This window comes from Pomacea canaliculata, linkage group LG10 (assembly GCF_003073045.1).
Source record: "Pomacea canaliculata isolate SZHN2017 linkage group LG10, ASM307304v1, whole genome shotgun sequence".
In the NCBI taxonomy this organism is placed as follows: Eukaryota; Metazoa; Mollusca; class Gastropoda; order Architaenioglossa; family Ampullariidae; genus Pomacea; species Pomacea canaliculata.
Window position 1 is genome coordinate 24,426,079 of NC_037599.1, and position 20,651 is coordinate 24,446,729.

The 20,651-nt window shown below is 40.2% G+C and overlaps 3 protein-coding genes across 5 annotated transcripts; 2 read left to right on the forward strand and 1 right to left on the reverse strand.

The window, feature by feature from the left end:
* The first annotated feature begins 1,852 nt into the window (after positions 1–1,852).
* LOC112574024 (lactosylceramide 1,3-N-acetyl-beta-D-glucosaminyltransferase-like) lies at positions 1,853–6,874 on the forward strand. 2 transcript variants are annotated; one of them, XM_025254816.1, is made up of 4 exons: positions 1,853–2,653; positions 3,161–4,077; positions 4,635–4,781; positions 5,024–6,874. In XM_025254816.1, the coding sequence occupies exons 2-4, from the start codon at positions 3,410–3,412 to the stop codon at positions 5,712–5,714; spliced, it is 1,506 nt and encodes a 501-aa protein (XP_025110601.1). In that variant the 5' UTR covers positions 1,853–2,653; positions 3,161–3,409; the 3' UTR covers positions 5,715–6,874. The 2 variants fall into 2 exon arrangements, with proteins under 2 accessions (XP_025110601.1, XP_025110600.1); XM_025254815.1 differs by having other exon boundaries at positions 3,220–4,077.
* A 757-nt stretch (positions 6,875–7,631) lies between these two features.
* Positions 7,632–12,239, forward strand: LOC112574023. Its single transcript, XM_025254814.1, has 4 exons — positions 7,632–7,771; positions 8,553–10,190; positions 10,556–10,702; positions 11,202–12,239. Exons 2-4 carry the CDS (start codon positions 9,340–9,342, stop codon positions 11,800–11,802), a joined length of 1,599 nt encoding a protein of 532 aa, XP_025110599.1. The 5' UTR covers positions 7,632–7,771; positions 8,553–9,339; the 3' UTR covers positions 11,803–12,239.
* A 3,807-nt stretch (positions 12,240–16,046) lies between these two features.
* Positions 16,047–19,368, reverse strand: LOC112573851 (pathogenesis-related protein 1-like). 2 transcript variants are annotated; one of them, XM_025254495.1, is made up of 5 exons: positions 19,210–19,368; positions 18,684–18,819; positions 18,029–18,250; positions 17,463–17,592; positions 16,047–16,257 (listed from the first exon to the last, which is right to left on the reverse strand). In XM_025254495.1, exons 2-4 carry the CDS (start codon positions 18,810–18,812, stop codon positions 17,491–17,493), a joined length of 453 nt encoding a protein of 150 aa, XP_025110280.1. In that variant the 5' UTR covers positions 18,813–18,819; positions 19,210–19,368; the 3' UTR covers positions 16,047–16,257; positions 17,463–17,490. The 2 variants fall into 2 exon arrangements, with proteins under 2 accessions (XP_025110280.1, XP_025110281.1); XM_025254496.1 differs by lacking the exon at positions 16,047–16,257 and adding an exon at positions 16,854–16,957.
* Between the last annotated feature and the right edge of the window lie 1,283 nt (positions 19,369–20,651).

Consider the following 20,651-nt stretch of genomic DNA (forward strand, 5'->3'; position numbering starts at 1 on the left):
AAATCGCGTGCTGCAGGATGCCACTCACAACCATTAGCAACAGATTGCTTAATGCTCTGAGCTTCTTCATATTTCATGTTTCAGCTTGGACACTGTTAATTTTTATTTCAATTTCATTGTCATTTTCTAATTATAATCAGTTTTGTAATGGTCATTACTGACAGGTGTATAGATTTTAATTGTTTGCAAAATAAACTTTTTTGTGAGGTGACAGGAATATTACTGTACGTATGGCGGGGAAGAAATTGTTCTAACATTAGTATGTTTTCTGTAGTCTACAGTTTTAACTCCTAACTGATTATAAGTGTGTAGGAATGTAAGAAAACTAGAAGTTATATAAAAAATATTTGAATTCTCTACCTGTGCAAAGCAAGCGTTGCTGAAGTCAGTGCTTACTCTGTGATGTTTCCGATGAGCTCGATGTTAAACAGTTCAGTATACCCTTAGAAATTAAGAGAAAAAAACTAGGCATTTACCTCGACGTGTTCTTGCTGTTGTTTCCAGTTTCTTTATGAAAACAGACGATGATGTGTGGCACAATACAAAGATGTTGACCCGGACCCTAAGGAAAAGGAAAGACCTTGTGAGTGCAGGTGTCGTAGGATTCTGTAAATCAGACGCACCTGTCGTTCGGACACCCGACTCCAAATGGTAAGTCAAGATTCCGCAATCACTATCATTATCAACTATGAAAGATTTTACAAACAATTTAATCTTCTGTCACGCCTGTATTATTTGATTTTCTGAACAATTTATCAATGTCCTCTGGTTTGAAATTTCTCTGCACCACCACCCAGGGACCAGGGGACTACTTGACCCCGCCTGCAGCCCCAACAGGACAGGACAGGATCTGTCATTTATTATTCTTGCTTTTGACTTTAATTAAAAAGAAGACAAGCACTTGTCACCTCTAGAAATTATTTAGCAAACATAGCTGCATTATTTCACTATTATACTATTTTAGAGAGGTGTGGCTTTACACAGATACAGATAAGTTTTTTAGTAAACAAAAATGATGGCTGGATACTAGCAAAGGTCTGTTCTACGGTGCTTGCAGCCATCTGTGTTGAAGACCCAACCTTTCTACTGGTCTAAAATACTGAAATAAATTTGTAAACTCAGAAACATTGTCTACTTTGACAGGTGCGTTCCCAAAGAGTATTACCCAGACGACATCTACCCACCCTACTGCTATGGTTTCGGGTATGTGGGGAGACTAGAAGTGGCGGCGAAAGTAGTGGCTGCATCCAGACACGTGCCTTTCTTCTTTTTTGATGACGTGTACGTTGGGATGTGTCTGGAGCAGACGGGCATCAAGCTCCACACCTTGCCAGGCTTTGTGCACCATGGAGGTCCTTGCAAGAGAAACATTAGTGACATAGCAGTTCATGACCCCCTGCACTGGAGGGTGTGGCCTGGGTGCTAAATCCTACAATCCTCCAGCTTCCACTCACAAAGGTTACTCTCTCTCTCACACATACACAGACACACACACAGACACACACACTTTCACACTCTCTCTCTCTTACACACACACACACACGCGCGCGCGAAGATAAAGCAACCATCATTATAACATCTAAACTGTCAAGGTTCACACCAACAGCATGGCTCATTTAAGACACAGCCTTAGCGTGTGAGTAACTATATTTTCATTTGAGCTGTGTACACTGGGTAATTTGAGCTGTGTACACTGGGTAATTTGAGCTGTGTAATATATAAACACATACCGATCACATATGGAAATGGACTTTCACATTCGGCAAATGTATCATCTTAAATATAGATTATGAGATGTTTGATATCATAATTCTAATGCTTACTTTCTTTTGTTTTTTTATTTATGATTTAGGCATTATCAGGCTGGAAAGTAGTCGCGACTTGATGACGGCCTGACCTCTAACCCTGTGCCACTAGTGACCCTGAATGTCAGTGAAGCACGTGACCGCAGAGGATCCGCGTCAACACCCCGAGAGAGGGAAATAATCTCGAATTTTGTTATTACCAAATTCTACAACGACAACACGTGCAACGACATTATAATGGTGCTTGTGGGTGACTAAGAGAAAAATACTGTTCTGCTGCATGGCTGAGGGATTGAAAACCCAGAATCCATTTTTGTGCTTTTACACACACTGGGTTTTAATTTGTTTTAGCAGAATTAGCATGCGAGATTATCTTGTTTCAAATAAATCTTTTGCAAACATTTTTCTTCTTTCTTAAAATGAATGGAGTATTAAATAACATGAAAACATAACAACTATCCACACGCCTCAAAGAATTGAGATGTCATCCATCATCATATTCCCCTGGTGGAATATTGTTTCCTCATGCTGCCTTCATCTGGTCAGGTGTTGCTTGTAAACATTTGTTTACATCTGGTCACGTGCTGTTCTTTGCATAGTTTGACGTCGATATTGTGACGTCAAATTGCCGTGACGTGTGAGGTCAGCTGACTTTGTGACAGTGTCCACTTGTCCAGCACAGGGTGTTAGTCAGGCTGAGCCCCGAGTTCATACAAGTTCATACAAGTTCATACACAACTGTACGCCTTCCGTCAGATACACTGCAGACCTTTAACCTCTGCGCCATTTTATTCTTGAAGACAGACGAGGAGAGGCAGGGTTAAGGCTGCTTTTGTCTTCCTTATAAGGTAACTGAGGGTATTATTTTTGTAATCTTCATTCTCTTTTCGCATTTACATACAATCGTTTCATAATAATTCTGCTTTCTTATCTTTTATTCATTCATGCTACTGACAAGCGTCTCCTTTTGTGTTTTACAACGTTCCTCACCATAGCAACCATAGTAGACTTCAAGTGTCAAAATAGCTCTCTATTTTAGCTACTCCTATTAGTTATCTTTGTATTTATTTTTTTCTTTTCTGCTTCTTTCTTATTCATAGTTTTCTTCATTTCGTTTTGTCAGATAACTGTTCTTTGTAGATAGCCATGGAACTGGTTATTTTTAATTATTTTTTTCTTTTTTACAATTTGGAAGCAAAAAGGAAGAGAGATAAGCATAATTTAGGATGATTGGCATTGGAGGGGGGGAGATAACATACGCACAAACAAACAAACAAACAAACAAACAAACAAGCAAACAAAAATGAAAGAAAGAAAGAAAAAACTGTTTACAGATTATATCTTATTCTTTCCAGAAATGTGACGTCATACATGGATGAATGTTTAGTGGGAATGGTTCTGTGACTCGTTTCAGGAAATATCATTTCAAGCAAGCTGTCGATATTCGGGAGATGATTGGTCATACCGTCACGTGGATCTTGGGTTCCGATTCTATTAGTTAATTTGAAAACTGATAATGAATCGTCGTAAGGATTTTCAAGCGCTGCTTGACCTGAACCTTGACCTGCACTGAAGAGTGTTACAGGTAGGAGAAAAGGGAGATAATGGTGCAGGGCAGAGCACTCCTTCAAATCGCAAGTGACCAATTCCAGTGCAGTAGGGTGGTGGTCCTTGGAGGGAGCGGCAAGGAGAGATACACAACGTTCATCATTGCTGGAATATTTCTAGTGTGTATCGTCCAGCTCAGTGCAGCTGCAGGATCACCGAAAACCACGGCAAAAATAATACCATTGAAAGAGGAACCAGAAATGGAGTGGGATGATTGCAAATTCCACATCGACAGCTTGCAATCATGGCAGGATGAACAGCTGTGTCAAAACAGATCATCCATTGATTCCAGACCTGACACTTGCGACAACTGCTTCGACCCCACAGTCCTGCTGGCAATAAATACCCCCACTCTCTGTGACAAGGAGCAGAAGCCAGGCATCATTGATGTCCTCTTTATCATCTCCTCACTGCACCAGCATTTTCGACTTCGCACCAGAATCCGCAACAACTGGGGAAGCGTCACCGCCAACAACACCACTAACTTCCGACATGTCTTCCTGCTGGGAACATCGCCCAACGCTGACGTCATGAGCAAGGTCAGGCAAGAAGCAAGATTGTTCGGGGATATGCTAGTCGGACACTTCAACGACCACTACTACAACCTCACGTTCAAGACTATGATGGGCGTGAACTGGGCGGTGAAGAACTGCGGCCATGCAAGGTGATCTGCTCTCTTCTGTTTCATTTATTTGATAAACAACGGGAAGTCTCTCAAACAACTTTAAAAGCTTATTCCCAAACACACACAGGAGAGAGAGAGAGAGAGGTGGATGAAATGGTAGACAGATAAGCAAATACCAATTTTTCTTTTGCGGAAAATTTTGATTTTCCACATTTGAATAGTAAAAATAAGCCAGATATCAAACGATGATACGTGGTAAACGAGGAGGCTCAAATTACCAGGAAGCAAAATTGCATGAACGATGCAGTGAGTAAGTAATCGCGATTTGGCTTTCTGAGACTAGCTTTAGCATTGAAGCATAGTACCATTGCTTCTACCTAGCGATAAGAGGAAGAGCAACGCGAGTTTTCCAACCTGATATAGGATGGAATCAAATCGCAAATCTTCATTTGATGTTAAAATATCGATTGTCAATAGTTACGAAAAATTATACAGCCTCGATATATTTTGAAACACTAATTCTTTTCTTACAACTATTTTGACTGAGATTACTGGCCACATACTACTAGTGTCCTGATATTTCCTGTTCTTGTCAGGTTTTTTGTGAAGATGGACGACGACGTGTGGGTGAACACCAACCGTCTGCTGGTAAAATTACAAGAAAATACTCTGTATCTGCAGGAAGCCATAGGCGGAATGTGCTTTGTGAAAGCCTTGGTCAAGCGGGACAAGACGTCTAAGTGGTAAGTCCTCCGACGACTACAAACTGACGTCACATCACACGGATAAAATCACGTGATCCGACAAGTCCTCCTCCTCCTCCTCTCATCATCATCATCATCATTACGAATATTATAACCAAAAAGGTGTCCTTGTTTACTTTTGACTGCAATATTTACAATCTTTTTCCACCACCCCGACCACGACGACGACCATGAACGTATGGACCAGTACACTTATTTATTTATTAATAATTTTTTTCCAGGTATGTTCCCGAAGCGTATTACGCCAACGAGTTTTACTCGCAATACTGTTATGGGTTCGCCTATGTCGGGGCAATGGCCGTCCTCGAGCAGGTGCTCGCCATATCCCGACATGTTCCCTTCTTCTTCGTGGATGACGTGTACGTGGGGATGTGCCTCGAGCAGGTGGGCTTTGGCGTCATCAAATTTCCAGGCTTCAAAGCCTCAGGAGACACCTGCAAGGACAGAAACATCGACGACATCGCTGTGCACGGAGCGTTGCACTGGCGGTGGTTCCCTACTGCGGCCACAAACCGCCCCCTCATCGCACGCCCACTCCATACGATGCTTCTGAAAATGAGCCTTTTCATAAATTCAAGCCTTTGTATAGATCAAGGTCGTATAAACCCTTTTCTGAATATAAATCGGGACCCAGTGAAGATAAAGTTAGGCTCCCTTACAAGTCTAAACCATCTCAGTCTGAGCCACTTGTTGTATCAAACACTTCGGACTCTAAGGCCTCTTCTCGATCCAAACCTTCCTCTCAATCGAAGACCTCTTCTCAATCCAAACGTTCCTTTGATTCTAAGCCCTCCTTTCAGTACAAAACCTCCTCTCAATCGAAACCCTCCTCTGGCTCTAAGCCATCTTCTCAATCCAAATCTTCTTTTCAAACTATTGCCTCTTCTCAATCGAAGCCCTCCTCTCAATTGAAGGCATCTTCTCATTCCACACTTTTTGATAATTCAAAACTATCTCGTCAAGCCACTTCCCCGTCCAAATCTTCTGAGGTCTCTACGACTCATTCCACACCACTACCTACATCTAAGTCCTCTTCTCCAACTAAGCATGTTAGGAAACCTGGGGCTCCTTCTGAATATGCATCTCCTGAAACTACACCTGTACCTGAATCCAAACTCCTTTCTGAGCTCAAACCTTCTTTTCCCTCGACTTCTCACGAGTCTACAAGTCTGTATAAATATAAGTCTGACAACAGGTCACCATTTTCTGAAGCAGATATCTTTTTTGATTATTTGATCATCCCTAGTTTCTTTTTATTGTTTTTGCCATATTTGTAGGTTTTCGACACCTCAAGATTTTTATCTACTGCTTGAAGAAGCTTTGGCTGCTTATAACTAAAATCATCATTTGATGAGTGCACGTTCCCTTACCTGATCAACAGATTTTCTCCCATTTAAAAGCCGAACGAGAGAAAATTGTTTTAATGACAGAAAAAGTAGGCTAGGAGCTTGGGACAACTATTCTTAAACTCACCATTACTGAAATCTTTTTAATATATTTATGTGCGAAAGAGAATTACCTTTTTGATTGCTTTAACTGTAAAGTTGCTTTCAGTTGCGCACTTAGTAATAGAAAGAACATGTCTAAACATTGAATGAAGATATTTTATAAAACTATAATCATTTGCATTTAAATTTAATGTGGTTTCAATAAAATATAAAAAAAAATAATTAAAAAAATGAAACTTTGTATAGCGCAGTTCTTCCCTGTACAGTAGACTCAATGTGATTTACAAATATTTATATTATATATATATTCGGAATACAAACCGCTAAAACCACACATTCAAACAGATACAAAATGTAAACAACACACATAATGACAGACCAAAACACTTCAGGAAGCTTGTAGACTCTGAGCTGGAAAAAGATGAAGCTGAGAAGAGCTCTGTTCAGTCGCGACTTAATGACCTCCTGACCTCTAACCCTGTTCCAGGCTCATGGCGCTTTACAAAAATAATAATAATAAAATTAAATAAAATACAGACAACACAGAGACTGACGTGCGCAACATTTGCAACATTGTTGTCAAGAAAATATCAAATAATATGAATGATATCTAGCAAGAAGCTGCTCCAACGTGCACAAATCATTTGAAAAACTGATCCAAGCTGCTAAAGTTTTCACGGAGTATATTTTTATATAAATATGTGCAAGAGATACAGACATAAAGCTCGAAGTTCAGATCCACAGTCATCATTAATCTGGGATAAAAGCTGATGTGTGTGTATATATATATAAAACTGGAAATAGTTTTTGTCCTTAGAGTAAATCATCGTAAATAAACGAGGATCGACATGATCACGAGGTAAGTCTGGAGTTGTCGGTCAAACTGTATGTAGATACGGGAACAAGAACCAAGGATTTGAACAAAAAAAAAATAATAATAATAAAATATAAAAAAAAACTAAAATAATCGGCGTACACAACACAGTCAGTCATAATTAAATAGCTACACACTAGCAACATATTCCAGTGAAAGAGGTTTGTGTGGTTTCCGAGCGCTGAAGCTGAGAAGATAAAGACTGAGACTGGAACACTTGAAGAACTGTTGAATTCACGTGAATACACAAAGCCTCGCGTGATTTTATCTTTAAGGTGTTCAAGAAGTCACGTGCGCAATAAACTGTCTTTTGTCAAACCCTGGCATCCCTTTACTGAGTGCTCCATCTTTCATTCCTACTCAATGCTTGGCTGAAAAAAGTCATTTTAATTCCATTTAAATAGAAAAACAAAGTATTGCTTCTGGTATTTGAGTGAGCAGCTCATCCCCCATTACAAGCGACTAGGTCAAGGACGTGACCTAGAATGGACTGAATGACGACAATTACACGAAATGACGTCGGCGTTGTGACGTCATAAGGAATCGTGACATTAATGGCGGACTTGCAGGAGGCGCCATATCTAAACGCTCTGACTTTTCCAGGAGAAGCGAATCTCAGGCTGACTGCTCGCGCACCTGACGTGCAGGTGAATGAATGATTTCACAATGTTACAGACCACGCACTCGCATCCCGGGAACAATATTTTGTTTTGCCTAAAACCGAACGGTCAGATCACCAAGGGCTTGCTAAACGTCTGCGTCTGTCTTCCAGCAACAGCAATATTTTCTTATATTTCCATGTTTTATTTCTTTGTTGAGGCTCATTTCATCTTGTGTTATATTTTAATATTGATCTGTCTTTCCTTTCATTACTGCCACTCATTAATTCAGTCGTATTTCACATGTGAAATTCTGTTTCACATCCTGAAACGAACTTGTAGCAAGCAGTAGACTTAAGTATACACCAGATGTACCTGAGACAAAAGTAAAGATTTAAAAATCCCGGAGAATCTGAAGAGTACGTGTTTTGTAAAAGAAAATAATTTGCATTTCAAGAGTAAATAAGTAAGAAAAATCTTTGAACCAGTTAAACTCGCTGAGCTGGTATGTACTAGTTCTGTTGCAAACTTTTTAATCAGAGGGTATAGAGGACTAATTAAGAAATATGAAGCAATGAGCGCAGAACACATTCTTAATAAAGTCTTTATCAAGAAACTGGATAAAAAATATTATTAATCTTTTTCCAACTTTGTTTTCTTTTTTATCAACAGCATTGTTTTAAAATAACTCTTACATGAAATCCTCAATAAATCTCAAATAAACTTGTGAATTAAAAAAAAAATCCTTCTCATGTTTGTCTCGTCAGTCTGTTCTATGTAAACATATTTTAAGTATGGTTAGCTGCAATGACTCTGTGCTCTTTTTCAGGAACGATCGAGACGAAGAAGACAAAGTTGAGCACCCGAGTGAAGCCACACTTTCACACCGATCATGCTTTTTGATTTTACCTGTTGTAATGAAAGGTGGTGGAAAAGAGGTCATTAACTTGTAAACTCTGTCTGACCTCTAGGTCACCACAGTAACCATCGACAGGAGGAAACCGGGATGATGATGATTCCTTATCGAATCCGAGTTCCGTATACAGACATAAGAAGTGGATTGAGAGACAGGAGGGCGGTTTCCTTACTGAGCATAAATGAGTTCTCGGCAGCAATCCTCATTATTGCTTTAACATGTTTCTTGTGTATTCTGGTGCTTAATATGACTAAAACATCATCAACAACGGAGAATGCTGAAAAAATTCCATTAGCTGAGGAACTGTCTGTCTACGAAAAACTATTCCTCTTTGCGGAAGAAGAACAATCCTCAAAAGAAGAACAATCTTCAATAGAAGAACGATCCTCAACAGAAGAGCAATCCTCAATAGAAGATGAATTCTCAACAGAAGAACAATCCTCGAAAGGAAAACAACCTTCTAATCAACAACGATCTACAAAAAAGGAACAAATCTCGACAAAAAAGCAATCCTCAAAGAAAGAACAATCCTCAAATGAACAGCGATATCCGAAAAAAGAACAATCTTCAATAGAAGAACAATCCTCAACAGAAGAACACTTCCTCAATAGAAAAAGAATTCTCAACCGAAGAACAATCCTCTAAAGGACAACAACCTTCTAATGAACAATCTACAAAAAAAGAACAAATCTCGACAAAAATGCAATCCTCAAACAAAGAACAATCCTCAAATAAACAGCGATCCACGAAAAAAGAAAAATTCTCGAAAGAAAAGCAATCCTCAAAAAAAGAACAATTCTCGAAAGAAAAGCAATCCTCAAAAAAAGAACAATTCTCGAAAGAAAAGCAATCCTCAAGAAAAGAACAATCCTCGAAAGAAAAGCAATCCTCAAAGAAAGAACAATCCTCGAAAGAAAAGCAATCCTCAAAGAAAGAACAATCCTCGAAAGAAAAGCAATCCTCAAAGAAAGAACAATCCTCGAAAGAAAAGCAATCCTCAAAAAAAGAACAACCCTCAACTGAGCAGCCATTCACGGAAGATCAATCGTTGCCCCACCTGACACAGTTGCCACCCAGGTACGTTTCTCCTCAGCAGTGGGAGGAATGCAAGTTTCGCATCGACAGCTTGGAGTCCTGGCGGGAGGAAGTGTGTGGCAGCAGTTCCCCTGTCGACCTGAGACCGGACATGTGCGACGACTGCTTCAACACAACGGTGCCCCTGCTGATAGATGCGCCGTCTGTGTGTGACGTATCAAACTCCGACGAAAGACTCGAAGTCCTCTTCCTCATTTCCTCCCTGCACGACCATTTCGATCATCGCGCCAAGATCCGCAACAACTGGGGAGATGTCACCGCCAACAACACCGCTAACTTCCGGCTTGTGTTTCTGCTGGGAACATCGCCCAACGCTGACGTCATGAGCAAAGTCAAGAAAGAGGCAAGCGTGTTCGGTGATATGCTAGTTGGACACTTTAACGACCACTACTTCAACCTCACGTTCAAGACTATGATGGGCGTGAACTGGGCGGTGAAGTACTGCAGCCATGCAAGGTGATGTGCTAACGATGCTAAACACCTTGTTGATTGTCTTTCAGCCAATCAGAGAAGTAGGAGTGCATTAAGAGAGCAGAATTTTTTTTTTTTTAATCTCGATGAGGTTCTATGTCCTGGTATCACACGAGTGCCTGATTATTTGAGGTTTATCTGAGTCCGTGTCTGCCTCCCCCTCAAGCGGACGTTTCACCTCTCGGTTATTTGAAAGCCTTTCTTGAAGCTTAGTCATAAGATTCTACAGTCGTAAAACTAATAATTTGAACCTTTTGAAAATTTACCTGAAGATTTACTTTTTGGTAAGGAAAAAATACAGTAGTGCTATAAACAAGCCACAACTTGCCTGATGCTGTTTCTCTTTTTAGTTTCTTTACGAAAATGGATGACGATGTTTGGATCAACATCGACGCTCTCTTGGCAATGTTGGACGATTTTCGCGATGATCTACAGGAAGCCATCGGCGGACAGTGTTTTCAGAGAGCTAGTGTTAAGCGTCATGAGCAGTCAAAGTGGTGAGTACACTAGCCACCACGAACTGATCTTACATACACACACACCGCCATGTCGACTCACGTGACACATTTTTGTCTGCGCATGCGCAAAAGCTGATTTGCTGTGAAGGCGATCTTGCATGCAATTTAAAGGGGTTAGTTTGATGTCCTCCTATGAAATATCTCGTCCATACTAATTACTAGTAGTAAATTATGTTTCCCCTACCGACAAATAACATTCCACGTGCATCTGTTTTCGTCTTTTAAATCTGAAAACTCGTGCAAAATGGTGAACTTTTTTGAAATTGTCCGTTAGCGCATGGGGGTGGTCAAAGGACTGGAACGTTATTTTTGTTACCTGCAGGCTGGCTTATATTATTTTTCTGGCAGACTAGCAGGAGGTTTTATGCTCGAGGGTAATTATGTAATGAACTTGAAATAACTTATATAAGAAATCGAATGGCAGTATTTTAACCAGCTATGTGATTGCTTGACTGACTGACTGATTGATTGATTTCAGGTATGTTTCTAGACAGTATTACCCCAAAAAGTTGTATCCACCATACTGTTACGGGTTCGCCTATGTCGGGGGAATGGCCGTCCTTGAGCAGGTGTTTGCAGTATCCCGACATGTCCCCTTCTTCTTCGTGGATGACGTGTACGTGGGGATGGCCCTCCAGCAGGTGGGGTTTGGTGTCATCAAGATTCCAGGCTTCACAGACCAAGGATACAGCTGCTGGGAGAGAGACATCGATAACATCGCCGTCCACAACGCTTCCGAGTGGCAGGTGGTTTCCCGCTGCACCAGACCCGCGTTCCTCGAAGCATCTCGACCATCCAAGCACACTAAAGACTCTACTCCTTCTCCTCAAATTACAGTCAAGTCTAGCCCCTCCTCTCAGACTAATCCTCCTCTAAAGAGCATCCTCCCTCTAAAGAGAATCCTCCTTCTCAGGTTAATCCCGACTCTACGATTAGACCCTTATCTAAGTATAAACCTAGTCTTACTACTGTATCTAGCCCCTCTCGGGAATCCAGCTCTCCTGATAAATATACATTTTCGATTAGTATTTCTAATCCGTTTTGGTTTCTTATTCTCTATTTTGCACTTGCAGGTTTAAGAAGCACGAATATTTTTAGCTTCTGCCTGAAGAAACTTTGGTCTAAGCTGACATATCTTTTGTAACTAAGAACTTTACAAATTACATGAATGAACACAAATTGCAGTGACAAAATTTTAACACTCCGGACTAAAGCAATTAAAATAAGTTTGAATTCATTACATTGCTAGAACTAGAGCTAGACAATTCAGCAGCCACTCTCGAGTACACTTTTTAGTGTTCTGACTAAAAATTTCATTAACAGATGACTTTTGCTGAGTTAAGTAACAACTTTTATTTTTAGCTTAGGTAAAATGCATATAATTTTACAAAGACTATTTTTAAACCTATGTCAAAATACCCGAAAGCATTTTATAAAACTATTTTTCTTCGTGTCTACATTGACTGCGGCTTATGTCTACATAAAGACTGATTTCAAAATAAAGTTTTCACGAGAACTCCAAATATTTTAATCTTTCTCTTGAGCTTTGTAGCACAAATGTGTGCACATGTGCTTGTGTGTGTGCGTGTTGATCGGTGAATGAACGGTAGACTAAATATGTGCGTGTATGTATGTGCGTGCTAGTCATGACTGGGATGTTTACATGGGAATATTGACATAATTGTAACACATTGCTGGACACTTTCCTTGTTGTTTGACTCGCATTCATATCTGACTCACAGACTGATATCAGACTCACCAATGCTATTTTTAACATGGTACGACAGATTGACGTCAAGCGTGCTGACGTAGACCACAAATGACGTCAACTAGTGATAGCGACTGCACACGTCCCTGTGGACTGACACAAGTCACAGATGCAGCCACCAGACCGGCTGGCTTCCCACTCTCAGCCATTTCCACCCAACATCGGCTGTACCTAGCTGTCGTGGCCTCTGAAAATGAACGTAAGTATCAATTATTTCATTATTCCTGATTGGCTTGATCATAATGAGTACATCTCTCAGAGCTTTATCTTCTGTAAAACAGATGACCCGCAAGTTACAACCACACTACAGGTAGCTTATCGTGCACTCATAACGATGATTTCCACGGCACACATTGAAAGCTGGATGAGATAAATAGTAACTGTAATAGTTGCTTGCATTTAATTGTTTTGTTAATGCTTAATCTTAAAACTTAGATTTTATGTTTGTCTGTTTTGACTAGTGCTGTTCAGGAGGAAAAAAGGAAGACAAAGGTACGTTCCTAAGAAATAACTAAGGCGACATCACTGATGACTTCACCAGAGCAACCTTCGTCTTTACGATCTGATAAAATTCACTTTGAAAAATAATAATTCCCTAAATACATTACACAATTATGCTTAATTTTCAATAACCCTTCAAACATCGGCCATCTCACCTGCCAACTAGAAAAGCAGAACAAATTACTCCCCTGTACTGGAGAGTTCCGTCGCAGGCAAGTAATATTCGTAACAGTGAGTGGCTCAGTCCGCCAAGCCTCTGCATGTCCTCGAGTCCAACGAAGAAACATCACTCAGGTACACAGAAAATGAAACTGCTGAGTTTGGAATACAGCCTTACAGACTGGAACTTTATTGAGAAATTTGGACTGAAGAAAATATGAAAAGGCTAAATTTTTGTGGTACTTTAATTTCCGCTGAGCTTTCGTGATGTCCTTTGAACATTAGGAGTGAAGAGAAAGTTTCTTTTCAAAATGTAAGGTATAGTATAAACTTCCTTGATGGCACGGAAATTAAAATTTAAACTTTTTAGAAGCCGCTTAGAACGAATTGCAAGGTAATTAATATTACCTCCTGTACTGACATCTTCTAAAGCTATCTTCGAAAATTCCAGAATTTGTACAAAGACGTATTTAAAACGAGAATTTAAGGTAGGAGTAAGTTTTTTTGTGTCTAAATGTGGAGAAAGCACCTTCAGCTTACACATTGCCGAAGAAATCACAGTGATAACAACAGAGAAGTGATTCAGTGATTGAAATCTTAAATACATGAACCATGAATCTTTTATCGTCATTGGTTTGTTTAGGGTTAAATCCATCTGCCATAATATCGTTGGTTCCTTTCTGTAAACTTTTTAAACATTCTAATGAACGCTTTAACCATTTATCTCGTCATGCTAAAGGTTTGATTTGTTAAAGTTGATTAAATTGTCAATTCACATTATCAATAAAACAATTCACATTATCAATAAAAATGTATCTGCTCCATTGTCTCTAATTTGGTAACTGTCCCTTTCTTACCTTTCAAGGATTCTACTTCGTTGTTCATCAAGTTACCCATAAAAAATTCTTAATTAGTGAAAAAGTATGTTGAATACGACTGTAGCTGCAGCAAACGTTGGGGCGCAGCCGGGAGGAGGAACGGACGCACAAAATCCAGCAGGTGGATCCCCTGCATCCGATACCACCGCAAGTACTACGGGGGAGACAACTACCGAGGGGGGTGAACCTCCTCCTCCTCCTTAATAAGCTTAAAGGTAAACATATAGTTATAATAAACGTATAAAACATCTCTAGATGCCGATTATTTCATAAGACTTCATCATCATCTACACCTTTTGCTGCTTGGCCGTACAAATCTGAAGATACCGCCACTCTCTCGATCTTACTGTCGCTGTTTGGGTTACACCACATGAGAGACCATTTCTGTTGGATACTGGAGGCTGTCTGCTCATGTCTTCTTCTGCATGCCGTGTTAGAGATCAGTCATGCTGGGGGGACGGGGATATGTGTGCGTGTACTTGCATGTTGTGACTGCGCGAGTGTGCGCGTGTGCGATCATGTATTTAACTATATATATATATGCCTGTGTGTGTGTGTGTGTGTGTGTGTGTGTGTGTGTGTGTGTGTGTGTGTGTGTGTGTGTGTGTGTGTGTGTGTGTGTGTGTTTTCTGAAGATTTTAATGCCGAAAGGTCTTCGATAAAAGTCTAAGAAGACGGTGGTGAAATATTCAAGATGCAGAGGACTGAAGGATAAGCAACTGGTCGATAACATGAACACCGTCGATGGAAATAACCGGCAATAACTGCTTCTTCACACTCGTTTAAAGATGTCACGAGATGTTTATTGTCGTCCATGGAACCATTTCTTTGTAGCCTTATAGGACGTAAAATAATCTAGTAAAAAGAAATCTGATTAGCGAATAATGTGGCCTTATCTTTTTTACTTTTTTTTTTCAATTATGGATCTAGTAATTCCTTCTGAAAAATATAACCCTGACCAACGGATGTGTTAAAGTACATCTCAATGCTAAAACCTTTTATTAAAATTGTTCTGTGATTAATTAACTTCTGCTATTTATTTTCAAGACACACTCTTGGAAGTCGCTGAGTGTTTAAAACTAAAATATTTAAGTTCGCGTTGTCCAAGCCATGTGAAAGTAGGAGCTCAGTGCCTTGATTTCTCCTGTTAGGATGTCTATGAAGCACTAGACCAGAAAGTAAAGATTCTGAGGTTGTGAACTTTTCGGCGAGCGACACATCTGAGGACCCGCTTTAACCGTCTTGATAGATAAGTTTATGTAAGCAGCTACAAGCACTTGCTCACATAGCGTCACTACATTCATAATTAATATAAAGATCAAAAACCAGTACTTTTCTTCATAGTTATCTTGATTGTATATAATGAAGAGAACGTTGTTGTTGTTTTTTTAAACTGTTTGTAACAACTGGATATTATCCGATTTCAAGGGAAGTAACTACTTGTCACAGAAAAATGGATCGCAACCCAAGCGAATGGCGCAACAACAACAACAACAACAACAGTAACAAAACCCTTCACTAACTTTGACCAAGTGCAGTCTACCATTTACACCTACACAATTGTGAGGACAAATGCCAGCCTCTAAATGATGACAACCGCCGGGGAGATGGCCATAAACACCAGAAATGCAAGTTGACCTTTGCTGATGTGAACACGAGATTACTCACACTTCGTATCAACATCCACTTCAACCATCTAACACCAGCTACACACCAATACTTTCCATTAACAAATCTCGTTCGCTCAGTCACTCTCACTCTCAGCTACTAAAGTTCAGAAGTCACTGCATGTCTACAGTCTATTGAGGCCAAACTTTCAGGGGTCAGATGCTGGTGTGTGTTCAGAGAACAATAAATACGTATCACAGCTTGTCATATTCTGTAGTTTCAGTGGAATACTATCATGTGGTTCGGGTGGGGTTATTATCTCCCTTGGAATTAGGCGACGAGTCTACATCCCTTGCTTATCAATCAATCAATCAATCAATCAATCAATCAATCAGTCAATCAATCAATCAATCTTTATTGTCTATACAAGGCATAGCTCAGTACAGAAATTCTTCTTCTGCTGACAAACCATTGTATACAACTATACATCTATCTAAGCGTAGCGTACAAACAAACAAACCCACATAACGACACACCACGATTACGACGATTCCCTTGTCCTAAAGAGGCGCGATAGGATTTGTGTACAACTTCATACTTAGCTTATGCACCTCAAGAACCTGCAACAAGATGAGAATAATCAAAACTATTGTTAGAACAAGATGTGATCGTGTCTGGAATCCATTACTTGAAGAACAAATGTTCTTCCTGTGAGAGAGAAATGACACGAAACGATGGAGCGACGTACTTTCACTAAATGTGAACAACAGTCTATCTGCACATAATAGTGTGAGAAGTTCTAGAAAGCTCCTCATTTTGTTGTTTCTTTACAAAGTCTTTCTCTCCACAGCATCTATTGCATCTTCCTCATTTTCTAGAAAACGTGTAAGCCGCCATCACAAGAGATGCTTAAAGCTGTTCATTCAGACTTCAACCGAAACACTTCAGGGACAGAGGGGGCCTCCGCCTCTCACCTCTACAGCACACGTGACTCAGTGGATAACTCAATGCGAATTTTTATGAAAACATGGATAGTACTGTTTCTTTCCTAATCAACAGGTCGACAGTAATTTGGTGGCGAATTGTGTTTAGAGCTGCTTCTTGTTTGAATTTTGTGCTTTGTCTCTGATGATGACTCTGCAAATAAATGTTTTTAAAAAACTCAGCTATTATTTACCTTGACTTCCCGCATCTTCCATACAAGATGCTCAAAGCGACAACATTAAAGCCACAGCCATGAATTCTAGGGGTCTTTATTACTTTTGATTTTATAAGATGGTTACTACAGTGTTCGGAGTGTAGAACCAATGCACGGAGCATCTGCAGGGACAAATAAAAGACACACTTACTGGGAACCATGTCAAGCAAACAACATAATGATGACAACACTCTTCTCTGATTGAAATACTGGCTTTCCGCAAATTTTCTTAATGTGCTTTTTGTACTAGTGTTGAGGCTAAAAGCTGTCAATATTGTCATCACCCCGTTTCACCATCACCATGTTCAGATGTTCATCGGGCAGCAGAATGAAACGGGCCAGGAATGAGGATTGTGGTCTCGCCCTATGTACTGTAGCACTTATCCTATGTAATGATGCTGTATTATATTGTATTGCATCATTTTGTAAGTCTGTTGTAATGTTTTTACATATACTGTTACAAAAGTTTGTCATTCTACTTTTAAAACTTTCAAAACTTTTAGTCAAACATTATGTGTCGTCGGTGTTTTCAAATTTTGACGAAAACTGATGCCTAGTCCAGGTCAGTACAACCAGGATGTACTAAAATGTGAGTAGAAAAAGTAAATTTAAAAATAGTAACTTTACCTTATACGCCTGGTTAAGGTTTATTGTGTTAACCTGACAGGCGGCAGACGACAAGGGTAGCAGGGTGTCCATTGATGTTTGCACACTTCTGCATGGCGCACCCAACCTTCACGTTCTTGGAGTTGATTATCTATGATCAGAAGAAAGAAGAAGCGTGGATGAACAATGAGCTTCACTACACAGTTAGCATGGTCACAGCTTTGCTCATGATATAGTTGTATCAACAGTTCCTTTCAATATTTTATAGTAGGATTTATTGGCTTACTTTTGAAGGTATCTTATTTCCACTGACTGATCACAGTTTGCTTAGTTCACATATTTTTGTTGTTATCTGACGTGAGTTGATGACTTTTTACGATTCCCAGAAGTTCGAAACCCTTCGTTTGTTTTGACAAGGCCACATTTACCCACTTTTCATGCCATTGCTGGCAGACGTTTGAGCCAATCTTGTGTGTGTGAGTGTGGATGTATGTAAGACACTTCTTGAAGTGTAGTCTCCTATGTTTGTGCTTGCAAAGTGTGCCTGTGTGTGTGTGTACACCAGTCTCTGTAGCAAGGTGGCTTACAATGCAGTAGTGGCCACAGGTGGAGAGGTTGGAGCACGTACAGCCCGGCTGCGCCTTCTCACTCATCCACGCGTGCAGGCTGTCGGTGGCGACTTTGGTGGCGGTGACGCCGGTGGTGAATGTCATGAAGATGATCTCAGAGGCGCCGGCGAGACCCGAGTGCTGGAACTTGCACTGAGAGGCCCAGTTTTTGGACTGTGTCGCCAGGGGGGCGCTCCAGGTCTGTTAGTATGCGCAAAGTATGCACAAAGTATGCACAATGTTTACACAAAGTATGCAGAATGCGTGCACAAAGTATGCACAATGTGTGCCCAATGGTCGCACAGCTTATATAACGTGTGCATAGCTTCTGTATAAACTAAGCAGTGTATGAACAATGAACAAACAGTCTGTGAACAGACTACTATTTCCTCTCTCTCACCCGTTTTTAAATAACATACAAGGAATTTCTTTCTTTTACAAATGTCGCTACAGCTTTGCTGACAGTAGCTGTAGTTCAAGAACAGCTTTGTAATATTGGCCTTCATACTTAACTATAAATTTATTTCTTATACAATAAATCAAAGCAAATTCAGAATCTGTCTTTATCTTGTTTGTTTGTGAGCTTACTCCTTACTTTGAAGATTGACTCGGATTAAAAGTCATTGCATCTTACCAGCGGTTTGTTGACATGCTCGCCCTGTCTGGCACGGTTCAAATCTCCCAGGATGTCAGTTTGGAATGTGCCCTGCACCGCCAGCAGCGACACAGCAGCAACAGCCACCGTCATCAGCAGACAAGCCATGGGGAAGCTGTTCCATCAGACAGAAAGCTGAGGGATGAACACATCATTTCTGGACGACAAAACTTTGTTTCTCTACCTGATTCTCTGTCCCGGGTTTGTTGGCGGATCATTTGTCCAATCGTTCGGCCAGCAGACTTGTTTTGTGATATTTTATTAGTATAGCTCTCGAACTAACGTGTATATATACACGCGCTCACACACACACACACACACACACAGGCACACACACATATAGGCACACACACATATATAGGCACACACACACACACACACGTGACATAGATATTCGGGCACACACTCTCAGACGCACCAACATATACATACCTGCAATCTTTCTCTCTCTCACACACGAGATGGCGCGCACACACACACAGGTAGGAACAGTAGGGAATCCTACCTGCTGCTCTCTCTGTACCCTGTACAATCTTCACAAAGATGTCAGCTTGCAATGTCCTTTCCTGGTGGACCTTGTTAAGAGAAGAGAGCTTTGTAGACACAAATCTGGAACAGTTATATCTTTTTTCTCGTGAACTACTGTCTTATATAAGAAGTTCTTATCTTTCTGTGTCATAATTTAACATTTAAGGGGCTGGATTAGCTACAAAAACAGGGCAACTGTAACTGTTTGAATCCGTTTAGTAGTTCAATTTTTTTTTTTTTTTTTTTTGCTTATGCATTCTAAAGTCTTGTTTTCTACTCTACAGCGAATTAATGCGAGCAAAGGTCGTCTGTGGTACAAGGGAGTTAATCCTGATAAAGGAGGACCTGCGGTTTCGTCCCTTTGCTGATTTGTCGACCGACTGACCAGCGAAGGTCGCTACAGTCACGCAGTGAAGACAGAATCGTGATAGAGCGAGAAGATAAGACAGACAAGGAATGCAGGCCTGGAGTAGGTTTTGTGCAGTGCTTACTTCTCACATTAAGTATTTTTGTGTAGAGCAAACTTGTCTACAAACTGTCTTTTAATTTTGATTTGTTAACTTCTTTTCCTCTTCTTTCCAGTCAGACTACTCCGCCCTTTGTCTGATGACCGTAGGTTCTCTATCCCAGTCACCAGAACAACACATGGTTACAGGATTTTTAGTTATTGTCCCGCAAAGCAGTGGAACTCTCTTCAACTTCCATACCCGTCGTCTACCCACCATCAAATTCTTTAAATGTGCACTAAGACACATCCGCACTCAATCAATCATTTCTGTGTAGTGTACATTTTTTACATTAACATTTCTTTTATCGTCAATCCTTATTTTATCCTCTATTGTGAGATTTACCTACTTGAGATTTTTGTAGCATAAATAAACGCAGTTGTATGAGGACTGGGTGAGGTGTGTGACCAGCGATACTATGTTTGCTTTCTGTAAAGCGGACGAGTTACTGGTTTGTTGTAATCATTTGTTGGTGAGAAGATGAGTGACTGGATAAATTTGTGTGGTGTTAATTTATAATAAGCTGTTGGTTCGAATTCTCACTAGGATAAATAACGTATTACCACAATTACCATTTGAACTAGTTATCATTGTTAAATGAACATTTCCATTATGCTAAAGAATACCTTGAAAATGTTTAATAAATTACAACTAAACATGATGCGTGCTACAGTCGTATTGTTCGATTGCCTAAGGTTCATCAGTGTCAGGTTTTAAATAAATTCAAATTGTATAACTGTCGATATTAGCACGGTGGTCTCGACAATATTACTGTGGACATTGCTGCCTGTGTGACATTCAATGTTGCTCATCACGTGGTACTAAGTACACGAAAAGAACAAAAGTGATAAGCGGTCCACCCTGTGTGTTGACAGCCGAGATAACCAGTGCATCTTTGGTGAGTTCTCACACA

Coding starts and splice junctions, on each gene's coding strand:
- LOC112574024 (XM_025254816.1), top strand. CDS start 3,410: ATGGTGCAGGGCAGAGCACTCCTTCAAATCGCAAGTGACCAATTCCAG. Junction 4,078..4,634: donor AAGAACTGCGGCCATGCAAG/GTGATCTGCTCT, acceptor TGTTCTTGTCAG/GTTTTTTGTGAAGATGGACG. Junction 4,782..5,023: donor CGGGACAAGACGTCTAAGTG/GTAAGTCCTCCG, acceptor ATTTTTTTCCAG/GTATGTTCCCGAAGCGTATT.
- LOC112574023 (XM_025254814.1), top strand. CDS start 9,340: ATGCAATCCTCAAACAAAGAACAATCCTCAAATAAACAGCGATCCACG. Junction 10,191..10,555: donor AAGTACTGCAGCCATGCAAG/GTGATGTGCTAA, acceptor TTCTCTTTTTAG/TTTCTTTACGAAAATGGATG. Junction 10,703..11,201: donor CGTCATGAGCAGTCAAAGTG/GTGAGTACACTA, acceptor GATTGATTTCAG/GTATGTTTCTAGACAGTATT.
- LOC112573851 (XM_025254495.1), bottom strand. CDS start 18,812: ATGGCTTGTCTGCTGATGACGGTGGCTGTTGCTGCTGTGTCGCTGCTG. Junction 18,251..18,683: donor AGCATGTCAACAAACCGCTG/GTAAGATGCAAT, acceptor GCATACTAACAG/ACCTGGAGCGCCCCCCTGGC. Junction 17,593..18,028: donor CCTGTGGCCACTACTGCATT/GTAAGCCACCTT, acceptor TTCTGATCATAG/ATAATCAACTCCAAGAACGT.